At 40.4% G+C, this 21,960-nt stretch overlaps 1 protein-coding gene across 14 annotated transcripts in view; it reads right to left on the bottom strand.

Annotated features, from left to right (window-relative positions):
* The window catches only part of ZMYND11 (zinc finger MYND-type containing 11), a 147,062-nt gene that overhangs the window by 6,994 nt on the left and 118,108 nt on the right, over positions 1-21,960 (bottom strand). For 11 of the 14 annotated variants that reach the window (XM_039524253.1, XM_039524251.1, XM_039524263.1 and 8 more), the window contains 9 exons: positions 16,039-16,116; positions 15,497-15,589; positions 13,822-13,909; positions 12,493-12,548; positions 11,551-11,628; positions 10,876-10,994; positions 8,571-8,778; positions 7,390-7,458; positions 5,375-5,413 (listed from right to left, as the gene is read on the bottom strand). In XM_039524253.1, coding sequence (XP_039380187.1) covers positions 5,375-5,413; positions 7,390-7,458; positions 8,571-8,778; positions 10,876-10,994; positions 11,551-11,628; positions 12,493-12,548; positions 13,822-13,909; positions 15,497-15,589; positions 16,039-16,116 — 828 coding nt within the window. The remainder of the gene's footprint in view (positions 1-5,374; positions 5,414-7,389; positions 7,459-8,570; positions 8,779-10,875; positions 10,995-11,550; positions 11,629-12,492; positions 12,549-13,821; positions 13,910-15,496; positions 15,590-16,038; positions 16,117-21,960) is intronic. The other 3 variants (XM_039524259.1, XM_039524262.1, XM_039524265.1) reach the window with 1 other exon arrangement.

Below are 21,960 nucleotides of genomic sequence, written 5' to 3'. Positions count from 1 at the left end.
ACATAACTCTTAGCATTCAGAAGGAAGGATTCAAATACACTGAAGCTGGCAAAGTTAGGCGTACGTTAACATCCCCCTGTACTAGCCAAGACCCTGTTCCTGGAGGGTGCTAGGTGTGATGGAGGGCTGGCAGCGTTAGTCCGAGGCCAAGGCTCCAAAGGACACGACGAATCTCAGTATGTCATCCTTGCCATGCTCCTTTCTCAGCCAGCACTGCCCATTTGGGGGTTACACTGCATCCACACAAGCACCTTAGTGAAAGGGTGGCTGCATCCTCTTTCTTCACTAACACTCTCTTGGAGGGATCCTAGATATGGCCCCTTAAACCTGGGTTTATCCTGGTGGACCTTGGGCTAAATTGGGCCCACCCAATAGGCTACTTTGCTATTTTATAAGATTTTGCTTACCTCACACGGCTGCTGAGAGGATTAACTAATTGTTTCAAAAGCACTTTGAAAATGAAATGCTAATCAGATGCCAAGTATTACTAATAATAACAGAACTAGACACAGATGACCATGAAAGCATTGTGCAGTTACATAATTATCCAGAGAAGAAATTGCCGTTACTGTAGAACTGAATGTAGCTCAGTTTGTAACAGAATAATACTAGTGGTCCATGCTTTTTAAAATAGATATAAGTAATATTATCATATTATCTCCTCACTCCCACCCCCCAACCCAGGAACTTGAAGTGTTTAAAATCACCAAAAAAATCCGTTTGTTTCCTCTAAGAAAAGATTTTTTTTTTAATGTTGATAACCACTTAATGAAGGATGGATAATTAACAAATTCTCTGCAATGTCAAACCATCACTTATCATAATGTCTACTGTTTGGGCTACGTTTTGTGGTTGTCTAAATGACAAGTACAGAAATTATACCCATTAAAAGGTAGATCATGTATTCCCTTTTGCTACCAAGTGCTATTTAATATGTCAGCCTGATTAATTTCTTAGGGCTGTCCTTCTCAGGTTGCCGATCCAGAGGCCTGCATTAGGTCAAAAGTGAATATTTACAGCAATTTACAGCATTCACTTGACAGAAAATACTGTAAAACTGCAGAACAGTCTATATTATAATCTCAGTGAGTAGGCACTGTTCTGATCCCGCTCTCAAAACATGCACTAGAGCCCTAACTCAACCCTTTTCTGGGGTTGCTTTTATTGACCTAAAAGGAACACTAATACAACATGAAGTTTGGCTCAAGTCTTCTCCCTAGACTAAAGGGAAGGATAAACAAAAATAGACCTGCAACTAGGGTTCTTGATTTCAAGAGGGCAAACTTAAAAAAATTAAGCGAATTAGTTAGCGAAGTAGACCAGACTGAAGAACTCAAGGATTCAAATGTGGAAGCGACTTGGAATTACTTTCAGCCAAAGTTGCAGAAATTATCTGAAGCCTGTATTTCAGCCAGGGGAAAAAATTCATAGAGAAGGTTGCAGACCAACCTGGATGAGCAAACATCTCAAACAAGTTATCGAGAGAAAACAGAAAGCCTACAAGGAACGGAAGATGGGATAGATCAGCAAGGAGAGCTACCTGTTGGGGTCCACAAAGTGTAGGGGGAAAGTAAGAACTACCAAAAGCCAAGCAGACTTTGACCTTGAAAAGGAAACTAATACCAATAGTGAAAGGTTCCACATCCACATACATAAAAAGAAAACAAGAAAAGAAGAAGTGGGACCGCTAAGCACTGAGGATGGGGTGGAGATTTAAGGTAATCTAGGCATGGCCCAACACCTAAACATACACTTTGCCTCAGTTTTTAATAAGGAGCTTAGGGACAGGAGCAGGGGTACTACTGGAAACGAAGATATGGTAGTAGAAATTACCACATCAGAGATGGATGGCAAAGTCAAACAGCTTAATGGGACTAAACTGGGGGGGCCCGGATAATCTCCATCCAAGAACATTAAAGGAACTGGCACATGAAATTGCAAGCTCAATAGCAAGGATTTTTAATGAATCTGTAGACTCAGGGGTCATACCCTACGGCTGGAGGAGTAAAAGTTGTTTTATCTGGCACTTCGCCAACTGGAAAGCTCTATATACCGGCATTTCTGATCTTCATTAAAATTCCAGTTTATAGTCAGAGAGTTGGGGCGTGAGAGGGAGTGCAGAGTGCAGGCTCTGGGAGGGAGTTTGGGTGCAGGAGGAGGCTTGGGGTGCAGGAGAGGGTACAGGGTGCTGGATCCAGGGGCCGCTCATGTTGGGAGGCTCCCCGTAAGTGGTGGACTTTCCCAGCTGCTCCGAGGTGGAGACACAGCAGGTGGCTCTGCGCGCTGCCTCCGCCCGCAGGCGCTGCCCCCACAACTCCCATTGGCTTTGGTTCCCAGCCATTGGGAGCTGCAGAGCCAGCACTTGGGGTGGGGCGGGGGCAGCGCACAGAGCTGCCTAGGAGCAGCCGGGACAGGTCACTGCTTGCAGGGAGTTGCCTGAGGTGAGTGGCCCCTGGATCCGGCACCCCACACATCTTCCTGCACCCCCTCCCACACCCACACTCCCTCCCAGAGCCCGCACTCTGCACCCCCTCCCGAGCCAGAACCCCTCCCACACACCTTAGTTAACTGGGATTTTTCACTTACCGGCACCCCCCCATTCCCTTAACATGCTGGATAAAATAGCTTGGCTTGTTTAGCCTAACCAAAATAAGGCTGAGGGGAGATATGATTGGTCTCTATAAATACATCAGAAGATAAATACCAGGGAGGGAGAGGAGTTATTTAAGTTAAGTGCCAATGTTGGCACAAGAACAAATGGATATAAACTGGCCATCAAGAAGTTTAGGCTTGAAATTAGATGAAGGTTTCTAACCATAAGGGGAGTGAAGTTCTGGACCAGCCTTCCAAGGAGAACGGTGGACGGGAAGGGTGGCTGCTCTTTAATCTGTGAATCAGTTTATATTTGGAAAATGCTTTGGGACCCTTTGGAGTGAAAATTTAAGATCTGATGTGAGTAGGGCACACATGGCAGTGGGCTGGGAGTCAGGGCTCCTGAGATCTCTTTCCAGCTCTGTACATTTTTTAACCTTAAAGTGCAAGGGTTTTGGCCTTCAAGGTGTAATTCTAAAAAGTAAATAGTAAAAATGGTACCTCTGTACTCAACAGATCTGCTCCCTTGGTGTATTCAGAGTCACCCCTTAATAGTCCAGTGAGAGAAATAAGATTTTATAAATTTTTACCCATCAGCTTTTGCAGAGCCAGCCTAGGTATGATTTAACTGCCTACCATGGCATGTAGCTGATCTGTGATTTCTAGTAGTAAATATCTCCAACGGCCGGTGATAGGACACTAGATGGGGAGGGCTCTGAGTTACTACAGAGAGTTTTGCAGGTGAGTCTTGCCCAAATGCTCAGGGTCCAACAGTTTGCCATATTTGGGGTCAGGAAGAAATTTCTCTCAGGTCAGACTGGCAGAGAGCCTGGTTTTTTTTTATTTATTTTTTTAACCTTCCTCTGCAGCCTGGGGCATGGGGCACTTGCAGGTTTAAACTAGTATAAACTAGTATAAATGGTGGATTCTCTGTAACTTGAAGTCTTTAAATCACGATTTGAGGACTTCAGTAACTCGGCCAGAGGTTATGGTTTTATTACAGGAGTAGGTGGGTGAGGTTCTGTGGCCTGCAATGCGCAGGAGGTCAGACTTGTTGATCATGATGGTCCCTTCTGGTCTTAAAGCCTATGAGTCTAAACCTGGTTGCTTCTAGCGTCCCTAAATGAGGATTACTCAGTTGCCATGCTGGCCCCTCTCTCTTTAGAGAGCCACTTCCACCTCCCCATATCTGGGTGGGGTAACAAGAATGTGTCTAAGTAAAGTTATTTGAACTTCCTTAAACCTTTACCAGTTGGATCAACACCTGCTAATAGGGTGGGGTGTTTCATGCAAACTATGCCAGGCTGTTAAAAACCTCTCCAAGTACAGCCATAATACTTCCTAGTTTACCCACCCCTGTGTAGGAGATCACTGGCCCCGTTTTGGGTTTGGATATTATTATGGATTATTATTGTATTACTGTAGTTCCTAGGAGAGATCTTTTTATGGAGGTTTCTTCTATTTGACATCTAATGTCCTCACATCAAGTATAGGACATACTTTGCCTCATATTTCAGCAATAATTCTACAAAGAATCGTACACTGTGATACTCATGCATGTTTTAGGACTTTTATAATTTTGCACTATGAATAAAACTTGAGGGCACTGGCCTAAACTTTGCCCTGTATTTTTCATATAGTTCTACAGTAACTCCTCACTCAACGTCGTCCTGGTTCACACTGTTTTGTTGTTACATTGCTGATCAATTAGGGAACATGCTTGTTTAAAGTTGTGCACTGCTCCCTTATAACATTGTTTGGCAGCCGCCAGCTTTGTCCTCTGCTTGCAGGAAGAACAGCCTGTTGGAGCTAGCTGGTGGGGACTTGGAACCAGGGTGGACCGACAGCTTGCCACCCCCCTATCAGCTCCTCGGTCCCCTAAGTTCCCTGTGCGGCAGCCACCCAGCAGGCTATCAACTGCCGGCAGTTCAGCTGTCCCTCCCCGCAGTGCCATGCGCGGCTCCTGCCCTCTGCCTTGGAGCTGCTCCTGGGAGCCTCCTGCTTGCTGGGGGGGGGGGGGGGGGAGAGAAGAGAAGAGGGGTGCTAAAGTCAGAGCAGGTGGGGTACATGACAAGGCTCAGGATGGCGGGAGCTTGCTAGCAGCAGCTGCTGTCTCAACTTGCTGATCTACTTAAAAAGGCAATGTACTTAGAGTGGGGTCAGCGTACTTAGAGGGGAAATGCGCATCTCTCTCACACACACTGTGCGTCTCCGTCTCTCTCTGCCATGCTGTCTCCCCTCCCTCCATTCGTGCTGCCTTGTGGAGTGTGAGGCTACATTAACAACAATGTGTTAACCCTTGAGGGCTCAGCCGAGTGCTAGTTCATCATTTAGCAGTTAGGCATTCCCTGGGAAATATCCTACCCTCTTCCACCCTCTGACTTCACCACCTCAACCAAGCTTCACAATCATAATTGCTGTATACAGTATTAAATTGTTTGTTTAAAACTTATACTGTGTATATGTGTGTGTGTGTATATATATAAATTATAGTCTTTTGTCTGGCGAAAAAAATTTCCGTGGAACCTAACCCCACCCCATTTACATTCATTCTTATGGGGAAATTGGATTCGCTTAACATTGTTTCGCTTAAAGTAGCATTTTTCAGGAACATAACTACAACGTTAAGTCAGGAGTTACTGTACATTATTTCCTTAAAATGTAGGTGGTCATGGTAATATCCTGCCTTGTTCATTCTAACATTACATTTTAAATATTGCATCAATACATATTTATACACAGTTTTTAAATATTATATAAATCACATACAAGAACATCTAACCTTTCTGCCAGTTATGACCAGGTTTTTTTTTAAACAATTCTGCAACACAAAAAGCACAACAAAAATGAGCAAGAACAAGTTTTCCATTTCCAAGTGCTGGGCCTGGGTCTCCTCTCACTTATACTGGTATAAATCAAGAGTAGTTTAATTTATGTGGTGTTACATCCATGTAGCGTCAGCATAAGTGAAAGGACAGCCAGGCCCATGAGTTCAAATGTCATAAGCACAAGATCTGGGCACATTCAAAGAAAGAAGTAAATCAGCATTGCCTAAGCTACAACCTGTGACTGCCCTCCTTTTTCATTTGGAGTTGAGGCCCACTGACACTACATGTCCCAGAATACAATGTTCCAACTGGTGCCACCTAAACCAGAATGAAGCATTGTATTCTGTAACCTGTAGTTTCTGTGATTCTTCTCCCCATATTGAAGCAAAGATGGGTTGCTCTCTGTTCAGTTATGCCCTTTAGATTCAACCTTCAAGCGGACAAAATGTGGTGACCCACACAATTTTAGGGAGAGATGGTAGTGACCTGTATTTTGAGGTTGCCTAACACCTTTCAATATAAAAATATCCTTGGAATCTTCCTTGAGAAACTCTAACACCTTCATTCACCCACGAAAGCTCATGCTCCAATACATCTGTTAGTTTTTAAGGTGCCACAGGGCTCTTTGTTGCTTTTTACAGATCCAGACTAACACGGCTACCCCTCTGATACTTAACATCTTCATTGTTTACAATGGACATTTGAAATTTGATTGGGAGACAGTCTCTAGGCTTGAGAAGTGTCTTCTCTTTGTCCCAAGAAATTCTGTTCAGTTTAGCTGAATTGTAGACTGTTAGAAATCACCATTTTCTTTTTCCCACTTGCATTTCCACAGGATTATTTTGGCAGGCTGCCAAAATAATAAGTGAATGCCCCAATATACTAATGAGCTGGATCCAGACTGCTGCCAAAGCCTTAGCAGCAGGAGCGACAGCACCATACACTGTCCTGGGAACCCTGGGACCTGTAGAAAAACAGAGGATGCCTCCACATACATACCTAGCACATGGCCCTAGTGATCCACCCCTCACCCTGGAGGCACCAAATGGGGCAGGAGCCTCTTCATCTCCCAAGGATGGAGAGATAGCCAGGCCAGGCTCCAGTGGACCATCCTCTGAACCCAGCAGCTCATCCCTATTCTGGGACAACAGCCCTATTCTGCCAACTAATGTAGTTAGTTCTGCAACTCAAGTACTCATAGCAGTCTGTGCTGAAGTGTCAGGGTTTGAACCCTGTTGATGAGGTAAGTTTGGGGTGTTTTTACAGTCATACGTAACAGATTTTTTAAATCTATTTCCTTCTTTCAAAAAAAGAACAACTATGAAGTCACATAAAAAAACTACATTAAAGGAACATTATTAAGAATTCAAATTAGGAAATGCCAAATTTATGGCTGCCAGTGCCACTGCCTTCTTGTGCATGTCTATTAGGATAATCTTTAACTACATGATCACATACTTTATTTTTTCTCTGCCTCCTTCAGTGCATGGTTTGGATGTACAAGCAGGTAGAATTAAGGTTCTAAGGTTAAGGGCAACCATAAAACTGGCATTTCCTAACTTTTGAGTCCTTGATTTGGCAACCAAAATAATGTTCTTCTAACAGTTTTAAAAAAATGTAATATATTAGTAAAATTAAACCTAGTTTGCCGTTCCTAAAGAAAGTGTTGTCAGTGGGATGTTGATTTACTAGTGATGGAGATTTTAAACTGCAATAATATATTCATCTGACTATTACTGTTGGCTAACCTTGTGGTGAGAAAAGATCTTACACAGATACCATGGTGATGAGTGCCAATACAAAACCTTAAGATAAACAGATCTCATTATAGTCTTCAGCAAAGAAGGTCGCGTTGCTGATGCTCAAACTTTTATAAGGGATGTCTAAGGGATGTCTATCATAATTCTGAAAGTGTTTTTCTTTTGGCTGTTTTGCTTAACTGACAGACATACCACGTGAGGCTACTTACTTCCTTTTTGGGTTCCACACTTTGATTACGTCGTCCTTTCTTTGCTCTGGGTTCCTGAGTAACCTTCAGCTGTCAACATTATTAAAAAGAATGTTGAATAATTCCAAATGCTGGGAAACACTAGTTCTCAGCTGCCAACATAAATAGCATTCTTTGTAAAATGCGTGAGACACCTGGAGTGTGAAAGGCAGCATACAAAGCCAAATACAATTCCAGAATGAGGAGTATGTACAGTCAGATCTATTTTCTGAATTAGTGATAATGACCTCATAACTAATGAGCTGTGGAGTGAGTAGAATCCGTGTGTGTGTGTTACTAATTCACTAATAAATAACATTTATTTCATTTACACTATTTATGCAATTTGTCATTGGTATGCTCAGGCAAATGGGTTCTACATTCTGGAACAACACTCTAATCCTGTATCAGGATTCACTGGAGTGATAGAAAGATTTTTGTTTTTCTATTTTTAGGAAAACAAACATTTTTCTGCTTGTTTTTGTACATTAGAAATTCAGGTCCTTTCTAGGCTGGAAAATGCTCTGATTTTGTACCATGTAATTATACTTTGGCATATAGGCCAAGAATTTAGCAAGATTCAAACAGGAACTGTACATTTATACCTATAACAAGACTAATCAGAGTTATAATTATTCTCTAATAATTACAGGCCAGGATGTAGGTAGTTTTTAGTATCACATTCTTTCACCTCCCTCTGGAGCATCTCATACTATCAATGTCAAGGACAGGACAGTGGAGAAGATGGACTTTGGATCTGCTACAGTATGGCAATGTCTATGTTCCTATGTCTGGAGAACTACTGAAAGTCAACAGAATGAAAGCTGAGTAGTTGTGGGGAGAAGAGATTTTCAGTAGGACAATTTAAACTCCTTGTTTTTATTAACACTTATTTAACTTTAAGAATCTTTGCTCCTTCAATCAAGGTGTTAAGAGTTCCCAATAAATATCCCTGAGACTTCCCAGACGTCATCCAGCAAAACCTGGGAAGATAATAACTTTATATTCCTGGTATTTCTAAAGTATTAAAAAAAAAAAAGGTAACCTGCCTTCTAGTCTCATTATAAAGAAGTAAACAGGGCACAACTTAAAACTAACTTTTAAAAATTCCATTTCAGGTCACCTTTCCGTCATTTAATAAATTATAGTAGTTGAGTACTCACCTGCTCATTGCTGGTGGAAGAGATACTGGATTCTGCCTCCTCCTCACCTTTATCTTCATTCTTAGACTTCCAGAATCTCCCATCACGAAGGAAACGCTGGTGCAGTTCCAGTTCATCACATGCTTTTTTCCAGCCCATGCTGCGCTTCACATGCAACCGATGGATATTAACTGTGATATCTTGAATGTTTTCTGAAGGGATCCAGGCCCTTTTAAGGACAATTTAAAGACACAATAAGAAAGCTGAAGGGGAAGAGTGTGTTAATATACATTTAAAAAGAGATTTAGGGTGATATATTCCAATGAATTTAGTGTTGGGCTAACTGTGCTTCTTTGCACAGGTAGCCCAATGCTCAGTTCTTCTGAAACTCCCCACCTTCAATTCCCATGGCGGTGCTGTATTGGCAGCCCTGGGGACAGAGTCTACACTTTAAATCTGTATTTAGACAACTAACTCAAAGTGGCCAGTTTTTCACAGAGGCTGAGCATCATTAGGACATGGAGAGACCACGACTATGTGTGCACTTTCTATTCCAATTCAGTCCTTAGCCTCTTTGTTGAAACGGTCAAGATGAGTGCCAAATTCATGCCTCTTGTGTTGATAGTTTTTGTGATCTATCTATCTATCTATCTGGAATTGAATCAAGAGCACCAGATCGTTTTGTATAAATCACTAAACAGCCATCAGACAGTAATTACTTTTTGTCAAACTGTCCCTCCAGTGACTTAGAGACCTGAAAGGTTCCTTAGTCTCTACAGTTGAGATTTTCAATGGGGACGCAGAGAATTAGATGCCCAGGTCCCAATCGAAGTCAATGGGAACTGGCTGCCTAGCTTCTTTAGGCCCCTTTGAAAGTCCCACCCTAAATCATGCCATCAAGGGTACATGGAAATGTAACAAATTATAACTCTTGACATTCTGAAGGATATAGAAAGGCGCATTAAAGAATATCAGTCATCGCAGTACCAATCTACATACTGACGTGAATATTGTGTAAGTTAAATACCCAGGGTTAGATCCTCAACTGGTGTAAATATGTATAACTCCACTGACGACAATGGTTATATTGATTTACACCAGCTGAGAATCTAGCTCTTCCTTTTTAAAATCCATGACTGTAACAAGAGGATGACATTACAGTAGATGGATTTTCCTCTTTACTTCAGTATATACTTATGTGTAGAGTTTCAGGTGTTTTTCATCGAACTTCTTAGTAAGAGAACACAACACTTGTGTGAAGCTGTGTAAGCCTAGTGCCAAAACTACAAATGAAATGATTCTCTACTTAGTATGAAGCTTCTACTAAGGTACTTATGATTTCAATATAAGTAATTCCATGATTTAAAGGCAAGTAAGAGATCTTACTCATTTATTTTTGCTAGAAAATCTCCTTGTTAAGAAGTCATATAATAAGCACTTGTGGAGAGGCTGGAGACAGTTGTTTTAACACATAGTCTATTCTATTATTTACTAGATAAATCAAGTGAAAATATACATAGTCCTTGTTCAATTAAAAAGCAACTTAAACAACTCAGCTATAAACGTCTCCAGTCTCCCTCATGATGCACTGAAATGCACTACTTTCTCAGAAACAATGAGCCAAAACGTAAATGTTGCCTCACCTCTACAATCATATACACGTTGATGCTGTAAAAGCAGCAAAAACTACATTAATAACCCTTGAAAAAAACTGGGGGTTGTACTATTCTCTTTTGTTATATAATCTTACAAAGTAGCCATAGCCAAATGTTACCTAAATGAACAACCCACCTCCCTGAAGCCCATAAGTGAAGGTTCTATGTGAAAGGGATTATTTCATTGAAGTTACAAACTTCTGAAAATTGGGGTCCACCTGGGACTGTTGGCAGAATGCTAACAATAACACCAAAACACTTCACAATGTGTTACATCCCTAAAATGTAAACTTGTGATGCATCTTGTTGGCTAACGTGTGCAAAGTTAGCAGTTCAGGCACCTAAAATACATCTCAGTTAATGTATGTCTAGTTTGTGTGCAATAACTTTATTACGGGCTGCTGTGGAGGTGAAGAGTCATGTGCATAGGAATTTATTTCCTTTTTTACTTTTAAACAGTAGAGAATATCCCTATGGCAATTCTGAAAATGGAATCTTCTATGAATTACTCGGCAACCTGTGATGTCTTACACTGGACTTTGAACTTTCTGAAATAATGATGGCAAAGTTAGGCTGGTGACTAGTTCAGCAATGATTTACAACATGATTGAATGGGGTAAACTTGTGTGAGGCATGTCTATAACAAGCAGCACACAGGGTTAATACATTACCTTTGGTGGTGATGCCCAAAAAAGCGAACATCGACCTGATTGTCCTCTTTCTGCATGACTTTGGCTGGCCAAAACCCAAACCCTTTCATTTTGGCCCAAACCAATTCATGATTAGGTATCTGGGGAAAAAAAGTGTTTTCTTTATTATTGGGTTTGAAGTATTATATTCAGTCATCCCACAAATATTAAGTTTAGTGTAACACAGTGCTAGTATCTTAAGAACACGTTTGTTTTTTGTGTCTTTTTCATTCTTATCTTCCTATAATACACAGTATTTCTATGCTAGCCACACTGCTTGGATCAAAGACACTAAGAAAGACAAATTCTGAAAAGTGTGTAACTAACTATCTATTGTACACAGAAATCCTAAGCACTTCAAAAGTTATATTAGTCTTCATAGCTTTATCCAGAAACAGAGCTTTAATTCCTGTAAACTCCTTATTTCTAATGCAACTGCCCAATAACCAAGTTTATTACCCATATTGTTATTGCTTTGGATTTCAGTTAATGTTTTTGTTTGTGTAAAATATCAGAGGTGCAGAGACTAAACAGTACATTTGAAAAAAGCTTATTCTGCTTATTTGAAGCAGAATAGTGAAGAAATGAGTAACTCCAGAACTAAAAGTATTTATTTTTTAAAAAGCAAGTAAATAAAAATCTGTGTCAGAAACATACACAAGGGTAGCAGAACCAATTGTCAGGACGTGCATTTGACAAATAGAAACAGTTCTTGCAAAGCTGCAGTTCATCCAGCTGAAAAACAAAAACAAGTAAATCAGCCCATGGGACACTCTCTTTGTGACAGTGCTATTAATTCTTAAGTAGTAAGATTTTTAAGGCCAAATGTTCAGCCCTGCCTGCTAATTTTGTGGAATCAATTCAATTTTGTGCAATTAGTTAGTTATATTCATAAAAATAGAGGCAAGTTGAGAGTGGCAGAAATTTTGGCCTTAACAAAGAAACATTTTTTCTTTTTTACAAAAATAATGCTAATGGAACTTTAATTTATTGTTAAAGATTATACACTGCATAAGGACAATTAGCATATTTAAAGCACACTCTGAAAGCACTGAAATTAGTTGACTATGAAGGCTGAGCAAACCGGCAGCTGACCCAAACACCACTTTCCTGTCCCCTTCAATTTTTCAATTGTCCATCTTGGAAATCAGTCAGAATTTGGCTTTGGGTTTGAATTAAATCAGATAAGACTGACCATTTCTGGTCTAAATATGTGTTTATATATTATCTGGAAACTAAAACTTTACTCCTGATTTCTCCTTTCCATTGACTAATCATGTCCTCCGAATTATGAAGAACTGTAGTTCAGTGAGCAAAGGAATATGATAATAAATTGCAATAAAGCTGTTCTGTGTGTGTGAGAGATATAAAACCCTTGCCATGCAGAACAAAAGGAAAAGGAAATAGGAATTCACTGTGAAAAAGTTTAATTTGGGAAAGTTAATAATAAATGTTCCCCATTATTTCCTTGCTTTTAGGGGCAACTTAGAAGAAGAAAGAAATCATCATTTTAGAAACTGATAGGACACTATTTTTAAACCAAATGGTTTCATCTGTGCCAAATCATCTCTTTCATCTCATTTAATAGATATTACTTACCTCATGGCATGTGTCTTTGTAAAGCATCCTAGCTATATCAGCTTGTTCACTGTCCGCTGTAAATTAAAAATAAATACCATCAATAACCACAATATGAGAACATTGCTCAAAGATTTGCAATCGCCGTCACAATGCCTTTCATGCTATAAATATACGCCTTAAAAAAAACCTCATTCAGTATCTTAGCTAACATTTCTCCTATTACATTTCCAACCATCAACTCTATTTCTCAGCCTCGCCATCCCCATCATGTCCATCTGTGTATATAAATATTACTGGGGACTTTTAAACTAGCTAACATGTTAAGTAAGCATCTTTAGAAGTGGACCGAGGGATGGGCCACCATTAACAATCTAGATGTCCCACTTTCTTTTTTAAACATGAATGCCCCAGCCCACATGCTGCAATTGTTCTAAACACCACTCTTTGCTACGACATCCTTATAGAAACACAACTGTCTCTTAGAGGATTACAGCATGCAGTTTATATGGGTCAATTCTAGAAGCTGCCCCTTGTGGTGCTTTTACTTCCAATTACGTTATCTCACTGCATCAAATATTCTCTCAACACATTTTGATTTTTCCATGACGACAAGCTAGATGCCTGTATTAAACACAATACTTAATTCCCAGAGAAATCTTAGGCCCAGATCCAAAAAGGTATTTAGGCTCCTAACTTCCTTTGAAATCAGTGGGAGTTAGGTGCCTTTGCAAACCTGGGACTTAACTCTTAGAACCCGATGGATCAGCAAATATATCCTCAGTAAATTGTACCAAGGACAAAGTATACTTGCCCTGACACTGCACCTGGCTTGTGACCTGTTCTGGAGCAATTCTTTCTTAACTTCTTCAAAAGAAGTCCGCCCATAGCTATGGCCATTTGAAGACTGTATCATTCTGTAAATGGCCAAAGACTAAACAGGTAGTCAGCACTGCTCTCCCTGGCGATATTTTTAGCAACTGGCCTGCTATTCAGCATGGAGCTGCTCTGGGGTCCCATCCTCAGACTCTACTGTTTCCCCTTACAGCTTCCTAGGTTGAAGCAGGAATAGATTGGTAAGGGAGTGGAGGTGCTCCCTTTGGGAAGGCCAGCTGCAGAGAAGGTGGTACTAGGTATAGGGGAAGTGAGGAAGGGGGGGCACCACTGTAGAAATGAGTACTAACACAGCCCGCGCTGCTAATATCCACAGACTCTCAAGGTGGCCTCACCCTCTCTTAATTAGCTGGTCCCCAAGTCTCATCCAAAGTGGTCAGTTTCCTAAGAGTAAAGACCCTGAGATCTATTTCCTGAATCAAATTAATGGGAAAAATATTAAATGTAATACTCTACCTCCATAGAAAATCACCGTGTTGTGTAGAAGCAGCTGAGCATCTGCTTTGAACTCCTCATAACTCCTATATTTTCCTTCATTTACTTTCTACACAAAGCAAAATATAGAACGATGAAAATTACTGGTGGAGTGACTTGTTCGTATTATGCACAGAAGCTCTTACAATAATATGTATTAGGCAGACAAGGTGAGTTATTGACATTGCTATGGCTCACAGACATACTTATAACACTTTCAGGATTAGTCTGTGGCACCTTACCTGTCCATACCTCAGTAGGTGCAGTACTTGTCCAGTTCTCAGGTACCGAGAGGTGCTTTAAAATTAACTTAATTAGAGAGGGGAATTTTTCTCAGTTATAACAAGTAAATCTCAAATTTGGAGTAATCCCATTCACTCCCATGGTGTCTAACAGAATAGACTATAGCCGACTGCATTTGCTCAGAGATTTGCTCCCTGTGGGACAGTGCTTTGCATCTTAGTTTCAATCCAACATTTCATCTTAGTTTCAATTCTGTGTTGAGCTCCCATATACATTTCTAAGGGCTTCATGTTGCACCATTTTAGCAAAGGATTAACTTTCAAAGCCCATAAAATAACAGAGGTTTGCACTGAGTCACACGGTGCATTTTTCTAGTCCTGCCCAAGCTGAGCATGCTATGGCCTTCTCCACACTAGTAAAACATTCTTCTCTGTGCTACTGTCAGTTGCACTGCCCTGGTAATAGCACCTATGAGAATTCTAGCGTAGACAACGTTCTGTCAATTTCTGGCATTTTTGCCAGCATCAACCAAACCTGCTCTGAGCAACTCTAGATCACATGGTGCTAAAATGCCCAAACTGTCTACTCTGGCAACTTCCACGTCTGGAGGAATGCAAGTGGTGGTAGTTTCACCAAAAAACGTTAGTGCAGACCTGGCTTGTGCATGTGTGACTTCATGTTTCAAGCAACACTAAATTCTATTTTATAATACTGAAAATCAAGAACCCCCAAATCTACAATTAAAAAAAAAATCAATAAATAGCACAAAATATCATATCAATTTAGATGCAATATTCAGTAAGATATTAATCTTTATAAGGGAAGCCCCAACTCCTTTGATTTAATAAGTCACAGACTGAATCACCTTAAGAGAAAGGATTATATATTAACCAGTAGTTTAATTTTTGAAGAAATTAACATAAAAGGTGGTTCAAGTCATTCTTGCTTTTTGTGATCACCCAAAATGTTTGGCATTTTATGAATCATCATGATGTTTGGAAAGCAGATGTCTATAACTGCTTTAACAAGAAAAAAATGGAATATTTGGTGAAACATATTCTTATGGCTTGTTTCATTAGCCATTTTACTTATTGGCCAGATTTTCAAACTTAGATGCCTAACCTTAGGCACCTAAACCCATCTTTAGGCAACTAAATAAATATGCCAAACACCCATATCTCCCATTAAAATCAATGGGAACTGAGGGTGCTCTGTGTCTCTGGAAATCAGGCACATATTTAGTCACCCAAGTTTGAAATGTTTGGCTATTATGCTTATGACAGAAGCCATAGCAAAAACGACCATGGAAAGAATTAAATAACAAGGATTAGTACTTTGGTCCATAAAATTTTGACTTCACTTTTAAAGACAGAACAAAACTTCACGTAGGAAATCAGAAAGTATGTGACTGTACCTCTTGTATAGTAGGAACATCGACAGCTGAGTGCACCAGCCTTCTATACATTGGGTGCTTGTTGTCCTTCCCCTTCTTGTTTAGATCGATAGCCTGAAAGGACCAAGAGACAGTATGTGAAAAAGAATTATTTCACTTGATATGAATGTAAGTACTTCATATAAGGAATAAGGAGCCATACAATTGAATGCCAGAGATGTAGAAATGGAAAGAAGTGTTTCACCTTGATTTTGTGTCTCTGTAAAATCTGAAGAGTCTCCATTCCACTGGAGGTGTGGGCACCTTGCATAGGCTATTCCAGCCAGAAATATGAATAATCTGTATACTGGGCCATGGGCTGTACATGTTGAAACACATAAACCATTCCATAGGAGGATGTGTAAAGAAATGGCTCTTTGTGTCCCCTGCTCCCTGCAAACTTATGCATAGGGTGACTATAATATGCCTCTAATTGAATACAACATATTTAAAAAGTGGACATTAGAAACATTTCCCAACTCTCTACTACCCTCTCTATGCAAACCACCGCCGTTCAGACTCACCCGCTCCTTCATACGTGAGACAATGAATCGCAGGTATGTGCTCATCTCTTGCTTGCTTGTGTTTTTCTTCTTAATACTCTGTTTAAAAAAAAAGAAACAGTCAACTATTTTTAAAAAATCTGACTTAAAAAAACCACACCAGCAACCCTCTGTATTACAAAGATTTTTTGAAGGGTACATTTGCCTCAGATTAAATCATACAATTAGTTAAGGAAAATCTCTTCTTCAAAATTGGCAATGCTAATGCACAAGAGTAACAGTCAAAGCATCATGGTGATAAATGAATTATGTACTTTGCTGAGGACCTCAGTTACAGAAGAATTATGTGCTTTATTTCCATTTAGTGCCTCGTCAAATGCTCTCACACAAAAGAGTGCAGAATTACTTTGTCTTAATAAAATGAAGTAATGAAGAAAGGCTAGGATCATTATAAAATTACAATGTATTATTTAATGGTCAACTTATCAGCAAGGTATTAGTATCTACCGCAGGGGTTCTCAAACTGGGGTTGGGACCCCTCAGGGGGTCATGAGGTTATTACATGGGGGGGAGGGGGAGCTGTCAGCCTCCACCCCAAACCCTGCTTTTCCTCCAGCATTTATAATCGTGTTAAATATATAAAAATGTGTTTGTAATTTATAAGGGTGGGGGGTCGCACTCAGAGGCTTGCTATGTGAAAAGGGTCACCAGTACAAAAGTTTGAGAACCACTGATCTACCGAAAGACAGGAAAAAAGTTAAAAAAAAAAAAAAAAAGCCCATACAAGCTGCAAATGATATGCTTTCTAGGCAAGCAGAAACTGTTTAGCATGAATTAAAGTAGAGTATTGCCACTACAGCTATGAGTAAAGTGATAGCTCGTCTTTGCGCTTTTCCCTGCCTCCTATAGGTCTTCCACATTTAAAGTAGAGTTCTGTGCTGTGGGGTTCCATGTTTATGATCACGATCACTCAGTGATTTCCATATGATCACTTCACAAGCAAAAAGGATTTTTTTGGTTTTGCTTTTCCCTACCTCCCAGCCTTGAATACCCAGCCTGGTGACTGTGTGTTGGGTTGAGTTCTTACCTTCTCATGCATTTCATTGTCACCACTATGAAGATTTTACAGACTAAATTAGGCTCAGAGTTACATCTCTGTAACCTATAGGTCTTCAAATTATGACTTCAGTGACACCTGTGCAAAGCACGGTCTTTAATAAGGTTTGCAAAGGTGCAACTGACTGGAACTTAGCAAATAATACTCTTTGTGATGCACAAAAAGGAACAGAATCCAATTCATGCCATCTTAGCTAGGCTGGCTCTGCAAAAGCTGATGGGTAAAAATGTATAAAATCTTACTGGACTATTAAGGGATGACTCTGAATACACCAAGGGAGCAGATCTGTTGAGCACAGGTACCATTTTTACTATTTACTTTTTAGAATTACACTTTGAAGGCCAAAACCCTTGCCCTTTAAGGTTAAAAAATGGATAGTATTTGATTGAGTCTCATTTTGCCTTTACGCCTTCTGAAATGTATTGTCAGCCAACTATAGGCTTTTCTGTTATGGCAAGTGCATAACCTGCTCTTCTCAGGACTTATACAATGCCCATTAATTCTTTCTTAAAACGAGGGGACCAAAGTTGGCTACAGTACTCCAGCATGCATACCATTGTCTAACCAAATGGATATCCTTGAAGAATTGGGCTCACATCTTTTAATACACCTCTACCCCAATATAACGCGACCCGATATAACACACATTCGGATATAATGCAGTAAAGCAGTGCTCGGGGGGGGAGGTGGGGGAGAAAGCTGGGCTGTGCACTCTGGCGGATCAAAGCAAGTTCGATATAACACCGTTTCACCTATAATGTGGTAAGATTTTTTGGCTCCCAAGGACAGCGTTATATCAGGATAGAAGTGTACATCTCAGCAGCCTAAATACGATAGTTTTAATTGCTACTACATACTAAACATACATCTTTATCGTGCTATCCATATCAACATTTAAGCCTTTTTCCTCACATAACGCTGCAAACATGGGATGAAATTCACCACTGTGCAGAGGGCCAGCCCAAGGCTAGTCTAGCACTCATGTCATACCTAAGCCCTATGTTCAGGGCTTAAGTGGTGAATAGGTCTTTTTCTAGCCTCTGTATGGAGGTGAATTTCATCTTTAGAGCTCAACTGCATTTATTTTGTCAATGTGCATTACCTTACATATCTCCATGTTCAATTTTACCTGCTATGAGACTACCCAATCTGTTTAAATCCATCTCAACTGCTGTCTTACATAAAACATAACAGTTCTACTCCATGGAAACCTAAATGAGCATTAAAAGATAACTGTGAACTAGCTGCTGTCATTTTAAGGTTTTAAATAAGCAATAGAGTGCAATGTGTGTGCTTCTAATGACACAGCATTTGAATAGACAAACTCATTAGGATACAATAAAATTCACTTGCCTAGCCCAGTCTCTCTCTCTATAGCCCTTCCTGACATAGTCTTGAATTCATCATCTGCAGAAAATATCCCCCAATTATTATGAATATTTTTTTGATGCATTGGTCTGCAGGACAGATTTGTAAAGAGAATATATAAGATAAATGGGTTATAGTCTGATACCTAAGGCTTTAATAAAAGACAGATATCTGGCTTTGCTGTTAATCACAAGTGGTGATGAAAACTACAGTACCATAATTAATTACCCAGTTTGGCCAGGATCTGTCCACTTCTCCCCAATTCCCTACACTGGTTTATTTTAGGAAAAATCTTATTTGCAGTTTTGACATCTAAAATTCATTACTTTGGAGATTTTAAGTAATGAAAGCCAAGGAGCCAGCAAAATGGCTTTTTACTGTTTGTTTAGTCTCCTGGCTGTACAATTTTTAATCACCTCTTTAATAAACTAAATTATTATCAAGACTTTTCTTTTACTTTTCTACAAAGATTTGCCTTTCATCAGACATTTCTTGCTCATGCTCAGCTTGGAAGTCATGTTGGGAAACTGTGTCACTGAAAGTCTTCCTATCATTTAAAAAAGCCATTACATATTCTTACGGTAACATGCAAGATTAGTACTTCTAAATACTCAAAATATTTTTAGAGTAGTCCAACTCAAGCTACTTAAAGCAAGAGGCTGGATAATGTTAGATCTGGGGCCTGATTCTCAGTCATACTGAAACTCAATTACATTGCTCTGGCAGTGCAAAGGAAGAGCAGTAAATTATAATCACATCCACTTTAAAGACCCTTTCACATAGACAGCACAGTATAAAGGGGTCTCAGTGTAAATGAGAATCAGACCGGTGTTCTTTTAATCTCTCATTTTTTGGGGTGAGAAAACAATATGAATCTGTGAACTTTTGAAGTTGTAAGGGCCAGGCAGAGTACAGTGAGGCAGTACACGCTATAAGGCTTCCCCCACCTCTGCTAGTGCAACCCTTTCCTGCCTAGCAACAGCCCTTCTGTTTAAGTACCAGGCTTCTCAAGAGCAGATTCTCATGGCTTGATCCAACTCCCCCCTGAAGTCCAGGGGGAATCCCTACACTGCCTTCATTTGGAGTTGGATCAGGCCCTCAGTCGTGCCAATTTATGAAGTTATTTTGCTGCCATACCACCTTGCCTTGAGATCCCATCAGACTGTAAAGAGTTGGCTTTGTTAGTGTGTATGTATATAGTGTATATATATGTAGGTGGGAAGACTCTAGTACAGGAGTTCTCATGCAGAAGATGCACATGCTTTGGGAGCTAAAGGACCAAGGTTCTAGCCTGGCTCCTTGCTTGTGTGTCCATGATTTATAAGTCACTTCTAAACATGGGACCTGAGTGTTTTGAAAATGCTGCTCTTTAATCTGTGAATCAGATTATATTTGGAAAATGCTTTGGGACCCTTTGGAGTAAAAATTTAAGATCTGATGTGAGTAGGCACACATGGCAGTGGGCTGGGAGTCAGGGATCCTGAGATCTCTTTCCAGCTCTGTCACTGATTTGGCAAGTCCCTTAACTCTGTATTATACTTAAGGCTCAGCGTTTGCCATGGAGGTCATGGATTCCGTGACTTTCCAGGACCTCTGTGACTTCTGCAGCAGCTGGCGTGGGCCACTGCCCTCCTCCCTGCCCCCAACAGCAGCAGCAGGAGTTTGGGTGTGTGTGGGAGGGGGCTCAGGGATAGGGCGCAGGAGGAGATAAGGGCTCTTACCTTGTGGGGGGCTCCCCGGAAGCAGCAACATGTCCCTCTTGCTCAGCTCCTAGCTGTGTATGCTGTCTCTGCCCGCAGGCACCGCCCCTGCAGCTCCCATTAGCAGTGGTTCCCAGCCAATGGGAGCTGCGGAGCCAGAGATTGGGGCGGGGGCAGTGCGTGGAACTAGGATCTGAGGGAGGGACATGTCACTGCTTCCAGGGAGCCATGAGGAACTGGATAGGGAGCCTGCCCCTACATAGAGAATGCCTTCCCTACCCTGTGAACCTTTTAAACTCATGAAAACTCTTCTCTTCCACAATGCCCACAATAAATGAAACAATAATATTCTCCATTTTGGCTCTTCATCTCTTTTTATTTTATATTAAACAAAATAATCTTGAGTGACCACCATAATCTGCACAAATCAAACCTGAGAAACTGAATCATTGTACTGCTGTAAACATCATCCTTCTGTGCCTCTAACCTTCTGCACTTTACTCCCTCCACTCAACATACTATGTCTATGGGTAGATTGTTAACAAGGAGGACACTATCTTTCTATATATTCCATGAACTGCTTCACACTACTGAGCACTAGAATATATAGACTATAGATCACCCTAGTATTTAGTATCTTAACCTCTCTGTGCTCATTACCCTGTATAAAGATGCTTACCTACCTCACTGAGCTGCTGCAAGTCATAATTGTTTGAAAGCCCTTGGATGAAAGATACAAATTATAATGATGAGCTGAACAAGAATGCACTAGGATCTAGATTAAGCCAAATCTAGGTGTGTGAGTGTGAAAATGGGACATGTTACTTACTGCCTTGAACCATCCTGTCTTTCCATCTTCTTTTTGTTTCTTAAGAAAATCTTAAAAAGGACATGGTCACAGTTGACCTGTTTTTATTTCTATTTATGAAGTCCATGTAAGTCTTTGCATGCATCAATTTTTCCAAACCAAATGATTCAGTATTTTTTCTGGTATTATTTTTTTTTTAGTTCCCCTAATAGGTGCCAAACTTACAGCAGTGGAAAATGAAATTCTTCCTTTTATCCACCCAACAGGAAGCAACACCACTGCAATCTTCCCATATCCCCCACTGACTCACCATTCTGTCTTTACCATGTCCTGGAGGGACCATTTTGATACAGGTGAAAGGCTATCTGATCTTCACATCCATTTGATAGGTAATAACAGAGAAACCAGCTATCTACCAGAAACTGGCCTGAGAGCACCAACATAAAGCAATGATTAGTCAGCAGTCCGTGACAATTGCCAGTCACTACCAACCTGGACTGTATTTGAACCTGACTCTGTATCCTCTTACCAATGCTGAAAGCTATGCAGTATTACCCCAAATATTCACATTGGTCCTTTAAAAACAAAGGGGCCAGAAGCTCAGCACTCAATGGAAAGAAAACAAATTTCAGAGCCAAGCTTCCAAGGAACTGTAGTAAACACCGTGGAGTGAAAAATATTTTAAAATTATGAAAAATCCTTCACAGTGTCCTTTGTAAAATGTTTCTGGAGCAAGCCGGTGGGCAAAATAAAGCTGCATTGGGCAACTGAAGTATCACACCCAGAAACTGTGTGATGAACAGTCCAAAGACACGGTGACCTGGACAACATTACATGGGAAACCTTTTAATAAGAATGAAGTGTTCTTAGATTATTTATCCAATATATTCTGTTTCAAAACACACTTTCCCTTCTCCTTTCTAAAGAGCTGTGAGAGCCTTGGATGTGAA

The sequence above is a fragment of the Mauremys reevesii genome, linkage group 2 (genome assembly GCF_016161935.1).
Source record: "Mauremys reevesii isolate NIE-2019 linkage group 2, ASM1616193v1, whole genome shotgun sequence".
Classification (NCBI taxonomy): Eukaryota; Metazoa; Chordata; order Testudines; family Geoemydidae; genus Mauremys; species Mauremys reevesii.
The sequence above is the reverse complement of the archived record's forward strand: the minus strand, read 5'-3'. Positions and strand labels throughout refer to the sequence as shown.